The sequence below is a fragment of the Macaca thibetana genome, chromosome 3 (assembly GCF_024542745.1).
Source record: "Macaca thibetana thibetana isolate TM-01 chromosome 3, ASM2454274v1, whole genome shotgun sequence".
Classification (NCBI taxonomy): Eukaryota; Metazoa; Chordata; class Mammalia; order Primates; family Cercopithecidae; genus Macaca; species Macaca thibetana.
In genome coordinates, this window is record NC_065580.1 from 51,158,935 (window position 1) to 51,176,222 (window position 17,288).

Sequence of the window (17,288 nt, forward strand, 5' to 3'; positions counted from 1 at the left end):
GTTTTTTTTCATTTGTTTGTTTGTTTTTGTTGCCTAGGCTGGAGTGCAGTGGCACGGTCGGCTCACTGCAACCTCTGCCTCCCGGGTTCAAGCGATTCTCCTGGAGGAGCTGAGATTACAGGCGCGTGCCACCATGCCCTGCTAATTTGTTTTGTATTTTTAGTAGAGAAGGGGTTTCATCATGTTGGTCAGGCCGGTCTTGAACTCCTGACCTCAAATGATCCACCCACCTGGGCCTCCCAAATGCTGGGATTACAAGTGTGAGCCACCACACCAGGACTTCATTTGTACCTGTTTTTAAGACAAGATGACCACGAGAGAAAATGAAAGAAAAATATGGCATGGTAGCTGATGAAGGTCTAAGAGATATGGAGTAGTGTTTTCGACCCTGTTTCTGTGCCAGCCCAGCTGCGACCTCTGGCATACCTCCCTCCATCCATCTCAGGGGTTTAATCTGGGTGGAGGTGTAGCCAGCAACACCACTGCCCCTCCCTACTCCACACACAGTGATTCTGATACATGTCCTCCCCTTGAAGAGCAGCTCTGCCTTTGCCCCCACTGAGAAGGACTATTTGAGAAGTTCAGCAACCAGTGAGAGCTGGAGTGGTCAAGGCTTTGTAGGTAAAACCCAGATGGCCCTTGATGGATACTTAACTTGGAGAAGGAAGAAAGAAAAGAAGGAAGGAAGGGAGGGAGGGAGGAGGGAGGGAAGAGAGGAAGGAAGAGGGGGGGGGGGGGGGGGAGGAAGGAGAGGAAAGAAAAGGAAAAAAGAAGAAGGCAGGTGGAAGGGAGTTCAGGTGAGAACAACAACATGAAGCACAAGGTCGCAAGGACATTCTTGAAACCATCACAGAGTCTATGCTGGGAAGGATTACTCCAAGGTTTAGTTCAACCAGTGTATTGAGAGCAGTACTCTGCTGGGTACCAAGGATGTGAGTAGATAAGACACAGTCCCTCTTCTGCAGGCTGTTGTGTTGCAGGGGGAGACAGGCAAGGTGGGAGGCTGGAGTGCAGAGCCCCAGGAGGGCCAGGCTGAGTCAAGCTTCCCTGTGCAAAGACAAGAATGGGATTGTTAAACCTGAAAGCAAGATGATTAAAGCTGGGTGGTGCCAAGATGACTCCCGAATGGGCTCACAGAGGGCAGTGCTGCACCCAGGGAGGCCAGCTAGCTGGCTGTTAAATAGACCTTTCTTCTCACTGTGTTCTGGCCTGGTGTGGTGGCGGTGGGAATATGGGAATACAGAGGAGGGACTCCATCCTCAGGCCTCACGGTCCTCGAAGCACGGAGCCCGTGGACAGGCTTTCCTAGCAGCACAGCATCTGGAAAGTCCCTTGCTGCAGTGTCCTTCCATCCAGTCCCACCCCGAGTGGACCAGAATGCGCCCTCAGTGGGACGGCAGCCATCCTCTGTCATACACGTCCAAAGGGACTTTCCCTTAGAGGTTTACATTTTTCATAGCCCATTCTCTTCCACAGAGGTCAGACAACTGTTTATTTCATAAAGCTCACATTTTTGAGGTTTTTCATCTACTTTAGGGTTTAAACAGTGTCATCAGTGGATGCGTCCTTTTTCCCCAGGAGTCCTGCCTGTTGACTGCCATTTTGTCTGAACTTAGTCCCTGGTTTCCTAAATGATATTCCTTCCTGCCACCCCCATCCTCCATTGGTCCATAGATTTAAAAGGCTTTTCTTGATGTTGCTCTTGTCACACAGAATGTAACTGCAATGAACATTCCAGCTCATGTCACTTTGACATGGCTGTTTACCTGGCCACGGGGAACGTCAGCGGAGGCGTGTGTGATGACTGTCAGCACAACACCATGGGGCGCAACTGTGAGCAATGCAAGCCGTTTTACTACCAGCACCCAGAGAGGGACATCCGAGATCCTAATTTCTGTGAACGTATGTTGGGAAATGTCACTATGTGGGACCTACTTCAGATTGCCTTCCAAATTGAATAGTCTGTAGTCTCAGAGCTCATAGTATGAGCAGCAAAACCAACATTGTTATTGTAGTTGCAGTCGAAGATGCTGGGAGTGGAATTCACTTGGTAGTTGTGCTGCTTTTAGTCGACTTTTGTGAGGTTTAGAGGTTTGAAGGGAATCTATGTATTTATACAAAGATACATTGAGTTTCCTTCTGATTTTAACCTGGTGCTTTGCATTCTTCTCAGGATGTACATGTGACCCAGCTGGCTCTCAAAATGAGGGAATTTGTGACAGCTATACTGATTTTTCTACTGGTCTCATTGCTGGCCAGTGTCGGTGCAAATTACATGTGGAAGGAGAACATTGTGATGTTTGCAAAGAAGGCTTCTATGATTTAAGTGGTGAAGATCCATTTGGTTGTAAATGTAAGTCTCTTTGCTAAAAAGTTTGGGAGTTTTCTTGTCTTTGGGATTCCCATTTTACTTTGTAATTCTAAAGCCAGATTATTATTTGAAACTCATGTGGTCTGTGTTTCTCCACTTCATTTTGTTTTAATACAGCTTGTGCTTGCAATCCTCTGGGAACGATTCCTGGAGGGAATCCTTGTGATTCCGAGACAGGTCACTGCTACTGCAAGCGTCTGGTGACAGGACAGCATTGTGACCAGTGCCTGGTAAGTAAATCCTCATTACATGGGATGGGTAGTTTGTGAGAATGACATGTTTTATTTTTTATTTTTATTTTTAATATACTTTAACTTCTAGGGTACATGTACACAACATGCAGGTTTGTTACATAGGTATACATGTGCCATGTTGGTGTGCTGCACCCATTAACTCGTCATTTACATTAGGTATTTCTCCTAATGCTATCCCTCCCACTCCCCCCACCCCACGACAGACCCCGGTGTGTGATGTTCCCCACCCTGTGTCCAAGTGTTCTCATTGTTCAATTCCCACCTAGGAGTGAGAACGTGCAGTGTTTGGTTTTCTGTCCTTGGGATAGTTTGCTCAGAATGATGATTTCCAGCTTCATCCATGTCCCTACAAAGGACATGAACTCATCCTTTTTTATGGCTGCATAGAATTACATGGTGTATATGTGCCACATTTTCTTAATCCAGTCTGTCATTGATGGACATTTGGTTTGGCTCCAAGTCTTTGCTATTGTGAATAGTGCCACAATAAACATACGTGTGCATGTGTCTTTATAGCAGCATGATTTATAATCCTTTGGGTATATACCCAGTAATGGGATGGCTGGGTCAAATGGTATTTCTAGTTCTAGATCCTTGAGGAATCACCACATTGTCTTCCACAATGGTTGAACTAATTTACACTCCCACCAACAGTGTAAAAGTGTTCCTATTTCTCCACATCCTCTCCAGCACCTGTTGGTTCATGACTTTTTAATGATCGCCATTCTAACTGGTGTGAGATGGTATCTCATTGAGGTTTTGATTTGCATTTCTCTGATGGCCAGTGATGATGAGCATTTTTTCATGTGTCTGTTGGCTGCATAAATGTCTTCTTTTGAGAAGTGTTCATGTCCTTTGCCCACTTTTTGATGGGGTTGTTTTTTTTTTTTTTTTTTAAATTTGTTTGTTTTTTGTAGATTCTGGATATTAGCCCTTTGTCAGATGGGTAGATTTCAAAAATTTTCTCCCATTCTGTAGTTTGCCTGCTCACTCTGATGGTAGTTTCTTTCGTTGTGCAGAATCTCTTTAGTTTAATTAGATCCCATTTGTCAATTTTGGCTTTTGTTGGCATTGCTTTTGGTGTTTTAGTCATGAAGTCCTTGCCCATGCCTATGTCCTGAATGGTATTGCCTAGGTTTTCTTCCAGGGTTTTTATGGATTTAGGTCTTACATTTAAGTCTTTAATCCATCTTGAATTAATTTTTATATAAGGTGTAAGGAAGGGATCCAGTTTCAGCTTTCTACATATGGCTAGCCAGTTTTCCCAGCACCATTTATTAAATAGGGAATCCGTTCTCCATTTCTTGTTTTTGTCAGGTTTGTCAAAGATCAGATGCTTGTAGATGTGTGGTATTTCTGAGGGTTCTGTTCTGTTCCATTGGTCTATATTTCGGTTTTGGTACCAGTACTATGCTGTTTTGGTTACTGTAGCCTTGTAGTATAGTTTGAAGTCAGGCAGCATGATGCCTCCAGCTTTGTTCTTTTGGCTTAGGATTGTCTTGGCAATGTGGGCTCTTTTTTGGTTCCATATGAACTTTAAAGTAGTTTTTTCCAATTCTGTGAAGAAAGTCATTGGTAGCTTGATGGGGATGGCATTGAATCTATAAATTACCTTGGGCATGGAATGTTCTGCCATTTGTTTGTGTCCTCTTATTTTGTTGAGCAGTGGTTTGTAGTTCTCCTTGAAGAGGTCCTTCACATCCTTTGTAAGTTGGATTCCTAGGTATTTTATTCTCTTTGAAGCAATAGTGAATGGGAGTTCACTCACGATTTTGCCTCTGTTTGTCTGTTACTGGTGTATAGGAATGTTTGTGATTTTTGCACATTGATTTTTGTATACGGAGACTTTGCTGAAGTTGCTTATCAGCTTAAGGAGATTTTGGGTTGGGACGATGGGGTTTTCTAAATATACAATCATGTCATCTGCAAACAGGGACAATTTGACTTCTTCTTTTCCTAATTGAATACCTTTTATTTCTTTCTCCTGCCTGATTGCCCTGGCCAAAACTTCCAACACTGCATTGAATAGGAGTGGTGAGAGAAGGCATCCCTGTCTTGTGCCAGTTTTCAAAGGGAATGCTTCCAGTTTTTGCCCGTTCAGTATGATATTGGCTGTGGGTTTGTCATAAATCGCTCTTATTATTTTGAGAAACATCCCATCAATATCTAGTTTATTGAGAGTTTTTAGCATGAGGGGCTGTTGAATTTTGTCAAAGGCCTTTTCTGCATCTATTGAGATAATCATGTGGTGTTTGTCTTTGGTTCTGTTTGTACGATGGATTACGTTTATTGATTTGCTTTTTGATATGCTGTTGAATTCAGTTTGCCAGTATTTTATTGAGGATTCTCGCATCAATGTTCATCAGGGATATTGGTCTAAAATTCTCTTTTTTTGGTTGTGTGTCTGTCAGGCTTTTGTATCAGGATGATGCTGGCCTCATAAAATGAGTTAGGGAGGATTCCCTCTTTTTCTATTGATTGGAATAGTTTCAGAAGGAATGGTACCAGCTCCTCTTTGTACCTCTGGTAGAATTCGGCTGTGAATCCATCTGGTCCTGGATTTTTTCGTTGGTAGGCTATTAATTATTGCCTCAATTTCAGAGCCTGCTATTGGTCTATTCAGGGATTCAACTCCTTCCTGGTTTAGTCTTGGGAGAGTGTATGTGTCCAGGAATTTATCCATTTCTTCTAGATTTTCTAGTTTATGTGCATAGAGGTGTTTATAGTATTCTCTGATGGTAGTTTGTATTTCTGTGGGGTCGGTGGTGATATCCCCTTTATCATTTTTTATTGCATCTATTTCATTCTTTTCTCTTTTCTTCTTTATTAGTCTTGCTAGCAGTCTATCAATATCAATTTTGTTTGATCTTTTTGCAAAAAACCAGCTCCTGGATTCATTGATTTTTTAATTTTTTGAAGGGTTTTTTGGTGTCTGTATCTTCTTCAGTTCTGCTCTGATTATCTTAGTTGTTTCTTGCCTTCTGCTAGCTTTTGAATGTGTTTGCTCTTGCTTCTCTAGTTCTTTTAATTGTGATGTTTGGGTGTCGATTTTAGATCTTTCCTGCTTTCTCTTGTGGGCATTTAGTGTTATAAGTTTCCCTCTATACACTGCTTTACATGTGTCCCAGAGATTCTGGTATGTTCTGTCTTTGTTCTCATTGGTTTCAAAGAACATCTTTATTTCTGCCTTCATTTGGTTATTTACACAGTAGTCATTCAGGAGCAGGTTGTTCAGTTTCCATGTAGTTGAGCGGTTTTGATTGAGTTTCTTAGTCCCGAGTTCTAGTTTGATTGCACTGTGGTCTGAGAGACAGTTTGTTATAATTTCTGTTCTTTTACATTTGCTGAGGAGTGCTGTACTTCCAACTATGTGTTCAATTTTGGAATAAGTGCGATGTGGTGCTGAGAAGAATGTATATTCTGTTGATTTGGGGTGGAGAGTTCTGTAGATGTCTATTAGGGCTGCTTGATGCAGAGCTGAGTTCAATTCCTGGATATCGTTGTTAACTTTCTGTCTAGTTGATCTGTCTAATGTTGACAGTGGGGTGTTAAAATCTCCCATTATTATTTGGTGGGAGTCTAAGTCTCTTTGTAGGTCTCTAAGGACTTGCTTTATGAATCTGGGTGCTCCTGTATTGGGTGCATATATATTTAGCATAGTTAGCTTTTCTTGGTGAAATGATCCCTTTACCATTATGTAATGGCCTTCTTTGTCTCTTTTGATCTTTGTTAGTTTAAAGTCTGTTTTATCAGAGACTAGGATTGCAACCCCTGCTTTTTTTTTTTGTTTTCCATTTGCTTGGTAGATCTTCTTCCGTCCCTTTATTTTGAACCTATGTGTATCTCTGCACATGAGATGGGTCTCCTGAATATAGCACACTGATGGGTCCTGACTTTATCCAATTTGCCAGTCTGTGTCTTTTAACTGGAGCATTTAGCCCATTTACATTTAAGGTTAATATTGTTATGTGTGAATTTGATCCTGTCATTATGATGTTAGCTGGTTATTTTGCTTGTTAGTTGATGCAGTTTCTTCCTAGCATCAATGGCCTTTACAATTTGTCATGTTTTCTCAGTGGCTGGTACCGGTTGTTCCTTTCCATGTTTAGTGCCTCCTTCAGGAGCTCTTGTAAGGCAGGCCTAGTGGTGACATAATCTCTCAGCATTTGCTTGTCTGTAAAGGATTTTATTTCTCCTTCACCTGTGAAGCTTAGTTTCGCTGGATATGAAATTCTGGGTTGAAAATTCTTTTCTTTAAGAATGTTGAATATTAGCCCCCACTCTCTTCTGGCTTGTAGAGTTCTGCCGAGAGATCTGCTGTTAGTCTGATGGGGTTCCCTTTGTGGGTAACCCAACCTTTCTCTCTGGCTTCCCTGAACGTTTTTTCCTTCATTTCAACTTTGGTGAATCTGACAATTATGTGTCTTGGAGTTGCTTTTCTCGAGGAGTATCTCTGTGGTGTTGTCTGTATTTCCTGAATTTGAATGTTGGCCTGCCTTACTAGGTTGGGGAAGTTCTCCTGGATAAATCCTGAAGAGTGTTTTCCAACTTGGTTCCATTCTCCCCATCACTTTCAGGTACACCAATCAAATGTAGATTTGGTCTTTTCACATAGTCCCATATTTCTTGGAGGCTTTGTTCATTTCTTTTTACTCTTTTTCCTCATTTGATCGCTTCATTTCATTCATTTGATCTTCAGTCACTGATATCCTCTCTTCCACTTGATCGAATCAGCTGCTGAAGCTTGTGCATGCGTCACGTAGTTCTCGTGCCATGGTTTTCAGCTCCATCATGTCATTTAAGGTCTTCTCTGCGCTGTTTATTCTAGTTAACCATTCATCTAATCTTTTCTCAAGGTTTTTAGCTTCTTTGCGATGGATTCAAACATCCTCCTTTAGCTCGGAGAAGTTTGTTATTACCGACCTTCTGAGGCCTACTTCTGTCAACTCGTCAAAGTCATTCTCTGTCCAGCTTTGTTCCGTTGCTGGCGAGGAGCTGCGTTCCTTTAGAGAAGAAGAGGCACTCTGATTTTTAGAATTTTCAGCTTTTCTGCTCTGGTTTCTCCCCATTTTTTTATCTACCTTTCGTCTTTGATGATGGTGACATACAGATGAGGTTTTGGTGTGGATGTCCTTTCTGTTCATTAGTTTTCCTTTTAACAGTCAGGACCCTCAGCTGCAGGTCTGCTGGAGTTTGCTGGAGGTCCACTTCAGACCCTGTTTGCCTGGGTATCACCAGCGGAGGCTGCAGAATAGCAAATGTTGCTGCTGAAGATTTCTCTGGAAGCTTTGTCTCAGAGGGGCACCCGGCTGTATGAGGTATCAGTCAGCCCCTACTGGGAGGTGTCTCCCAGTTAGGCTACTCAGGGGTCAGGGACCCACTTGAGGAGACAGTCTGTCCATTCTCAGATCTCAAACTCCATGCTGGGAGAACCACTATTCTCTTCAAAGCTGTCAGACAAGGATGTTTAAGTCTGCAGATTTCTGCTGCCTTTTGTTCAGCTACGCCCTGCCCCCAGAGGTGGAGTCTACAGAGGCAGGCAGACCTCCTTGAGCTGCGGTGGGCTTTGCTTACCTACTCAAGCCTCAGCAATGGCGGACACCCCTCCCCCAGCCTTGCTGCCGCCTTGCAGTTCTATCTCAGACTGCTATGCTAGCAGTGAGCAAGGCTCCATGGGCGTGGGACTCTCCAAGCCAGGTGCCGGATATAATCTCCTGGTGTGCCATTTGCTAAGACCGTTGGAAAAGCACAGTATTAAGGTGGGAGTGTCCCGATTTTCCAGGTACCCTCTGTCACGGCTTCCCTTGGCTAGGAAAGGGAATTCCCCAACCCCTTGTGCTTCCCAGGTGAGAAGATGCCCCGCCCTGCTTCGGCTCATACTCTGTGGGCTGCACCCACTGTCCAACAAGCCCCAGTGATATGAACCCAGTACCTCAGTTGGAAATGCAGAAATCACCCGTCTCTGCATTGCTCACGCTGGGAGTTGTAGACTGGAACTGTTCCTATTCGGCCATCTTGGAACCAGATCTTCGAGGATGACATGTTTTAATAGAGAAGGCTTTTTGCCATTGTAGAGTCTACCATCACCCTCACATGTACATGTTAAAAGACATGAGTAGACAATTCACACAATAGGAATTACTAATGGATAATTTGACAAGATGTTCACCGTCACTGTTAGAAGTGTAAAGTAAAGCCACAATAAAATACCGCTTTTATAGACACAATTAACACAAGTTTTTAAAAATGGGAATGCTTACTATTAGGACATCATGAGGTACTGGTACTTCTTGGCTGCTGATGGGAATCCACATTGGTTTTGTACTTGTGTGAAAAGCATTTTGGAGATATGTATCAGTAGCTTATAGAAATGTGCGTACCCTTTGACCCAGTAATCCCACTTTATTCTAATGAAATAATCAGAAAATTGGACAAAGATTTATTCACCAGAAGACTCATTGCATCTTTTATTAATCATAGCAGAAGACTTGGAAACAACAGTGGAAAAATAGTTAAGTAAGTGTGGGGACTTCTATACAATGTAATATTTGGTTGCCACTGAAAATGACAATAACATCAGGAAATGCTCATGCTGCTTGCTATATTTAAAAACAAGAAAACACAGATGTGAATAGTGTCTTGATTATGTAGGAAATAAAATTCATCAAGGAAAACAAAATCTGGAAGAAAATACACCAAAAAGTTCACTGTAATAATTCTGAGTAGGAAAATTATGAGATAAGTTTTTAGAAATCTGTATTTTTAATAACATTGTTATACTTTCTCATTTAGGGAGGATTCACTAGCCCCAAATTATTATGACCATTAAATATGTATATTTATATATAATCCTAATACATTCTTAAAGGAGATTTCTGGAAGTCTAATTTAAATTGATGAGCCTGGTCGGGTGTGGTGGCTCATACTTGTAATCCCAGTGCTTTGGGTAGCCGAGGCAGGGGGAGTGCTTGAGGTCAGGAGTTTGAGACCAGCCTGGGCAACATGGCAAGAGCCCATCTCTAAAATTTTTAAAAATCATAAATAAAATAGGCCAGGCACAGTGGCTCATGCCTGTAATCCCAGCACTTTGGGAGGCTGACACAGGTGGATCACTTGTGGTCAGGAGTTCGAGACTAGCCTGGCCAACATGGTGAAACCCTATCTCTACTAAAAAAAATACAAAAATTAGCTGGGTGTGGTGGCACATGCCTGTAATCCCAGCTACTCGGGAGGCTGAGGCAGGAAAATTGCTTGAAACCAGGAGGTAGAGGTTGTAGTGAGCTGGGATCACACCACTGTACTCCAGCCTGGGTGACAGAGCAAGACTTGGTCTCAAAAAAATAAAGAAAAAAAGTAAATTGGTGAACCTGTTTTTATATACTCATTTTTGAAGTGCACAGAGCTCCTCTTCCCTATATAGATACTGTTCCATTTCTCTTTATTTCCATCTCTAGTGCTCTAAAGACTTGATTTCCTCACCGCTCAGTTGTGAGAATAGTCGTAGCTGTATGCTATATTTCCACATAAATTCTTGGAGGGCTTTCTGTATGGGATTTATGACAGACTGAACTGAGGGCAAATTTAAAGGCCTGCCAAACACTTGCCATACTTCTCTTACAGCCAGAGTAATTCTAATGAGGAAAGTTGGTATCTTTACTGCTTGCTCTCATTAGTTGTCGAATGGAGGTTATCTGTAGGGCAAAGCAGCTAGGCTGTGACCTGGCATGATCACGTGATTGTGGACGGCTCTCTGACTCCAGTGCCTGCAGCTCAGGTTTCTTCATTTCAGAATACTGCTGCCTTTTGTTGGCTTTCTGCTTTAATGATGAAAATGAGCATTTGATGGAACAGCCGAAACACGATTTAACTTGCTCCTTGCTGAATCTATTGTATAATTACAGAAACCTACTGTTACATGTTTCATGTTCTGTTCTGCAGCCAGAGCACTGGGGCTTAAGCAATGATTTGGATGGATGTCGACCATGTGACTGTGACCTTGGGGGAGCGTTAAACAATAGGTAAGTGGAGCTCCACCTATGCTCTTGTCCTCAGCCTTCCAGGAAAGTCGTGACTTCTAGGAATGAGTGACATTCAATTGTTTCTCAAAAAGATATGCAAAATATATTTTTATATGTCTTGATAAATGTGTGTAGGTACCTCTATGGACTAGATTCCCAGTGATGGAACTGCTAAGTCAAAGTACATATGTATTGTTAATTTTAATAGAGAATGTTAGATTGTTCCAGACATATTGAACTAGTCTATTTTCCTATCAGTTACAAAAGTACCTTCTCCCCCATCCCCAGCAACAGTTGTTATCATCAACCATTTTATTTTTCAACAGTCTAAAAACATGGAAAATGGACTCCTGTTTTAATTTGTGTAGAGAATCTTTTCATTTTCTTTTTTTTTTTTTGCAACTTCCAAACCCATTAATGAAAATTACATAAAATAATGTTTAGCTCCTTAAATACGCTAGTATTCCTTGAATAAATGAAGCATAAAGCTCCACCAGAAGCTATCAGAACACACATTTGGCAAGATGTTAAATCTGTGGGAGTTTAACCACCTTCGAGTCAAAGAGAATGTTGGTCTCTGTTCCTGGCTCAGAGTCAGAACATCTGGAACAGATAGTGTAAGTGACTGCTGAGAGAATAGACAGATGTTTCCCTGTGACCTTGAGTCTTCCCAGAGAGAACACTCTGAATTCATTGAGCAAGCTTCATGTACTCAAAAACGGACTTTCTTTCCCAATTATTTCCCAACACCATAGTAGTCTGCTGGGAAGGAATGAGGTTGTCAGCAGCAAGAACATGTTGTGTTTGTCCTCTTTATTTGGGTTTGTTCTGTTCGAGGTCATGCCATAGACTCAGTACAGCATGTAGCCTCTGAAATCCAGTGTGAATTTCTGTTCTTAGAAAACCTCCAGAGACGAGGAAGCTAGGATAATTCCATAAAAGCAGGGAAGAAGACAGAATGCTGTCTGCTTGTGGAATCACTTTTCTGACTTTCCTTTGTGACTCCCAGAACACATGTTGAATCCTTTAGTAAATGACTCCTCAATTCAAAGCTGTCATCACTCCTAAAGTCCTTCTTGATGAGATGAAAGTGGCATATGCAGTTCCCCAAATTATGTCATAAACTCAGGAATGTCCTATGGTTCTTAACCCTAAGTAATTTTTGTTCCTACACTCCCTTCCTCTTTTTCTCTATTCCACACACACTTCCTGTCTGTCTCCACCCACGCACAGGCCCTAGCCTGCTCTCTAATCTCGCCTGCAAAAATGTATAAAAACCAGAATGTATTCAACCAGAGAGTTTGGGAAGCAAAATTATCTAGTAAAGATCTTTAAAGCAGGTAATCATCTGATCTTTCCAGCATGATTGATGGGATGCCCTATCTTTAAGAATCATTGGTGGAGGGGCAAAAAAGAACATTTAAACATGCCTTCTAGTCTGGTGACTCCAGAGTGCTTTATGGTGATCCTTTTCAAAGTTGTTTTCCCTCAAGAGGAATTTCCCCAAGGAGCCCCTTAGGCAACTGAAGCACTGATTCTGCTGGGAGATCTGCACACATGCCACTGGGGAAATATTTGCTGGATGATTGGTTTGTTGCAATCACTCATCAAAACCTTTTACCTGATAATATTTCTTTGCTTTGCCTTGGATACACTGTAGGTACTGAATAAATGCTGATTGAGTAGAAGAATTGAAAAATAAAATATTTCTAAGATGTTAAAAACTAGATATGTATTCGTTAGGAGAGGCAATCTCTAAATGTGATCCCAGACACTCCTTAGTTACTTTGGTGAGGGACAGAATTAAGCATAAAAATCACTGGAAGTGGTAAAAGCTTTAAGATGTGTCATACAGTGAGCCAAATGGATTTTTGGTAGTATGACAAAAGTTTAATAATCCATGTCTATTACATTGACAACTAACCTGAACTTTGGAATAACTAAAGAAGTGGCCAGGCATGTTGGCTCACGCCTGTAATCCTAGCACTTTGGGAGGCCAAGGCGGCCAGATCACCTGAGGTCAGGAGTTCGAGACCAGCCTGGCCAACATGGTGAAACCCCGTCTCTACTAAAAATACAAAAATTAGCCAGGTGTGGTGGCACCTGCCTGTAATCTCAGCTACTCAGGAGGCTGAGGCAGGGAGAATCGCCTGAATCTGGAAAACAGAGGTTGCAGTGAGCCGAGATCACACAATTGTACTCCAGCCTGGGCGACAGAGTAAGACTCTATCTCAAAACAAAAAAGTAAGACCTAATTAATTTAAATAATGTAACGGAAGCCAAGTTAATGAAGTTTTGCCTGGTAGATTACCTGTTTTAATGAAAAAGAATTGGCAGTGGTTGCTAGGTAAATGCTACTTGTAAATGTTTAATAACATTGAAAAATATAAACATTTTTACAGCATCCTTCAAAATTATTTTAACAATGAAATGTAGAGTTTTCATATCTGACTTGAAGCCCATCCCCCCTTTTTTTTTTTGAGGCAGAGTCTCACTTTGTCACCTAGACTGGGGTGCAGTGGCGTGATCTCAGCTGACTACAACCTCCGCCTTCTGGGTTCAAGCAGTTTTCCCACCTCAGCCTCCCGAGTAGCTGGGTCTACAGGTGCCAGCTACAACACTCAGCTAATTTTTGTATTTTTAGTAGAGATGGCGTTTCACCATGTTGGTCAGGCTAGTCTTGAACTCCTGACCTCAAGTGATCTGCCTGTCTCAACCTCCCAAAGTACTGGGATTATAGGCTTGAGCCACTATGCCTGACTCCACCTCTTTTTTGAACTTACCATGCTGAAGCCCCGAACCCTCCCTTGATGCATTACTTCTGCATCTCTTTTAACATTTATGTTGCTCTTACAGTTGTATTAAAAAGGTCTCTTTGGACAGGGATTAATGTCGTCTTTGTTTTTGCATCTCACTTGGCACCCAGCACGGTGGACCTGGCAGGTGCTCAATAAATAAGGGACTAAAATTTATTGTGCTTCAAGTCCAGAACAGAAGTTAGTAGATATTTTTATCATTGTATTGAATGACTATGGTATAGCTAACCCTTTGTTAATTATAATCATGTACTGCATAATAACATTTCGGTCAAGGATGGACCACACATACAATGGTGGTCCCATAAGATACTGTATTTTAACTGTAGCTTTTCTACATTTTGATATGGTTGAATACACAAATCCATGCCGTTGTGTTACAATTGCCTGTGGTATTCAATACAGTAATATGCTGTACAGGTTTGTACCTTAGGAGCAATAGGCTATGCTATACAGCCTGGGTGTGTAGTAAGCTATATCATCTAGGTTTGTGTAGGTACACTCTATGATGGTCACACAACAACAACATTGTCTAACAACACATTTCTCAGAACATATCCCCATCATTAAGTGACACATGACTATACCGTGATAGAACAGGATTATAGAACATAGGTCCTACCGAAAAGGAAGTGTCCTAGTTGGGGGTGGGGAGGAATGCCACCCTGAGAAAATGAATGGTGCTGACTGAACACTGTGGTTGGTTATTATGAATGATGCTTTTTATGCTTTAATATTTTTCTGCCTAATTCCTTAGTAATAGAGAAAGGTTAAAATTCCATTTTCCCTATTCATCACCATTTAAATGAAATGGAATTTTTAAATGTTGTCAATTTCTATATTTATGATAAATCTGTTTTGTGTTTTTTTGTTTTTTTGTTTTTTTGAGATGGAGTCTCGCTCTGTTGCCCAGGCTGGAGTGCAGTGGCACCATCTCGGCTCACTGCAAGCTCCGCCTCCCGGGTTCATGCCATTCTCCTGCCTCAGGCTCCCAAGTAGCTGGGACTACAGGTATCTGCCACCACACCAGGATAATTTTTTGTATTTTTAGTAGAGACGGGGTTTCACCGTGTTAGCCAGAATGGTCTCGATCTCCTGACCTCATGATCTGCCTGCCTCGGCCTCCCAAAGTGCTGGGATTACAGGCATGAGCCACCACACCCAGCCATAACTCTATTTTTTTAAGAAATAATCTTGGCCTTCACCCACTGAGAAGACATAGGGCCTATATTAGTTTTCTGTTGCTGCCATAACAAATGACCACAATTTGGTTGTTTAAAACAATATGTTTATTATTTTCCAGTTCTATGTGTCAAATACAGTCTCAGTGGACCAAAATCTCCATGTTGGTAGGGCTGCAATGTTTTCTGAAGGCTCTAAAGGAGAATCTGTTTCCAGCTCATTTGGGTTGTTGGCAGCATTCTGCTCCTTGCAGTCATAGGCTCAGGTTCCCCTTCTTTTGCTGGCTGTCATCTAAGGGCTATTCTTGGCCTCTAGAGCTACCCACATTCCTCGACTCATGGTCCCCTCTCTCCATCTTCAAAGCCACCACTAGGTTAAATCCTTCTCATGGCACAGCTCTCTGACTCAGTTACTTCTGTGCCTGCCTCTCCAACTTTTAAGAATTTATGTGATTAGATTGGGCCCACCCAGATCATCCAATAGTCTCTCCATCTCAAGATCCTTCCCTTAATCACATCTGCAAAGTCCCTTTTGCCATGTGAGGTACCATCCCACAGATAACAGGGATGAGGATGTGGACATCTTTGGGGTCCATTATTCTGCCTCACACAGGGCCTTACTTATTTTATGTCCTTATTGTCCCTTACTGATTTAATGAATTGAATCTCTAGTTTACAGAGAAATTTGTAGAGAATACATAAAACTTTAAACTGTACCATTTCTATCAGATGTGATTTTTACTTGAACACAGGAGACAGTAATTACATGGAATAAATCATTGGTATCACAGTGAACCCCCCCCCCCCCCCCCCCCCCCCCCCCCCCCCCCCCCCCCCCCCCCCCCCCCCCCCCCCCCCCCCCCCCCCCCCCCCCCCCCCCCCCCCCCCCCCCCCCCCCCCCCCCCACCCCCACCCCAAAAAAAAAAAAAAAAAAAAAAAAAAAAAAACAAACAACAAAAAAAAAAAAAAAAAAGAAGCTAGGATTTGAGCTTGAGTTTTGAAAGCTGAGATTTGAAAGGTGCAAATGGTAAGCAGGGGAGGGCCTCCTAGCTGGGAGGGAAAAGATGGGTAAAGGCATAGAGATGGGAATGACTGTAGCAAGGTCGAGATCTGGCCTGTGACCATCTCTGCTCACATTCCCCCATCACCCTCTTTGCTCTTGTTATTCCTGTCCTCTCTCTCCCTGTCAAGTCCTCTCCAGGCTTTAAGGACACCTCTTTCATGACGCCTCCCTCAGTCTCCTCAATCAGATGAATCTTACCTTCTTCTCCCATAGTGCTTTGCTTGTAACTCTATCAATGCATAGGTCCTTACTGCATTTTGATTTGTTGCATTGGTTAATTTCTTTATTGTTTATCCCCAATTAGACTGTAAGTTCTTTAGGACAGGGACTTTTTTTTTTTTTTTTCTATTTCTCTTTCTGTATATCATTTAGCCAGAAATAATAGACTTACTGAGGAATAAGGATTCATTCAGAACAAAGTTCACAATGGACTAAAATGTGAGGGTACCTGCACTGGGAAGCAAGGCTGCTAGGGCCAATATTTGCTCAGTAAATATTTGCTGAAGAGTATGAGGAGTGTGGCTCATTGGAAAGCAAAGAGTCGGCACTAGAAAGAGAAGCCGTTTTCAGAGGATGGGTTATGGAGGCTGCAGAAAGCCAGGCAGAGGGCATCATAACTTGGTATCATAAGAAACAATTGTGGGTTTTTGTGAAATAATGCAAGCAGTGCTGTGGGAAGATTGGTTAGCCCATGGTAGACAGGATGGACTAAGCAGAAGAAGAAGAGTTTGAGAGGTCAGTTTAGGAGACTGTTAGAGTAACAGGTATGGGGTGATGCCATCCTGGATGGAGGCAGTGGCAATGACAGTGAGAGGAAGCTGCTAAGTTGAGAAACATTTTGAAGTAAAACTTGAATATTGGGATAAAGGTAAGAGAAGGTGATGTCTCTATACCATGAGAAGAATTTTAAATCTAGTGGCAGAAACAGCAGAGCTGAAGATAAGAAATCAGTGTGGGAGGTGATGATCTTTTTGGGACGAGATGAATTAGAGATGACAGCTGGCCAGTCCATGAAAATGTCCCATGGATGACTGAGAATAGAGAAGCAGAGGACAGCCAGCTGCTGGATCCTGAGAGCTGGAGGGTGAGGGCCATCTGCATAGCAAAGCCATGAGAATGAGTTCACTGAAGGAGCCAGTCTTGAAATTGGAGCCATGCCTATCTGTGATGACAATTCAAGCCTGTGGACAGAGACTTGTGATTGGCAGGGCCGCTGTTAAGGGAATTCCTTTCACATGATTGGCTCTCATGGAGCCATTCCTTGTTTAGAATTGTGCTGCAGATAGAGGCAACACTGGGAGACTGCTGGTGCCTTTGTCCTCACCTTCATTTGCTGGTTCTCTAATGGTTGCGCATGAAGGTCTAGTTGTTTTCTTCTTTGGTGGTTCACGTTTTGGATATTTGTTCTCTCAGTAAACATTTGGGGAGGAAATAATTTTCTTTTGTCCATATGATGTAATGTCTGATGCCTGAGTTTCTTAAAATAGCTTTTGTTCATGGACTGTGCCAAAAGAGGGCTAGGTCCTAATTGGAACAAGCTTTCCTCTCCTGGGAATTGGCTATGGGACGTTAAGAATTCCTATTC

General features: G+C 42.3%; 1 protein-coding gene across 1 annotated transcript in view; it reads left to right on the top strand.

The window, feature by feature from the left end:
- Positions 1–17,288, top strand: part of LAMB1 (laminin subunit beta 1) — an 88,273-nt gene that overhangs the window by 27,753 nt on the left and 43,232 nt on the right. Inside the window, exons 10-13 of the mRNA XM_050785147.1 lie at positions 1,714–1,902; positions 2,174–2,353; positions 2,489–2,601; positions 10,564–10,643. Of these exons, the coding sequence (XP_050641104.1) occupies positions 1,714–1,902; positions 2,174–2,353; positions 2,489–2,601; positions 10,564–10,643 (562 nt within the window). The remainder of the gene's footprint in view (positions 1–1,713; positions 1,903–2,173; positions 2,354–2,488; positions 2,602–10,563; positions 10,644–17,288) is intronic.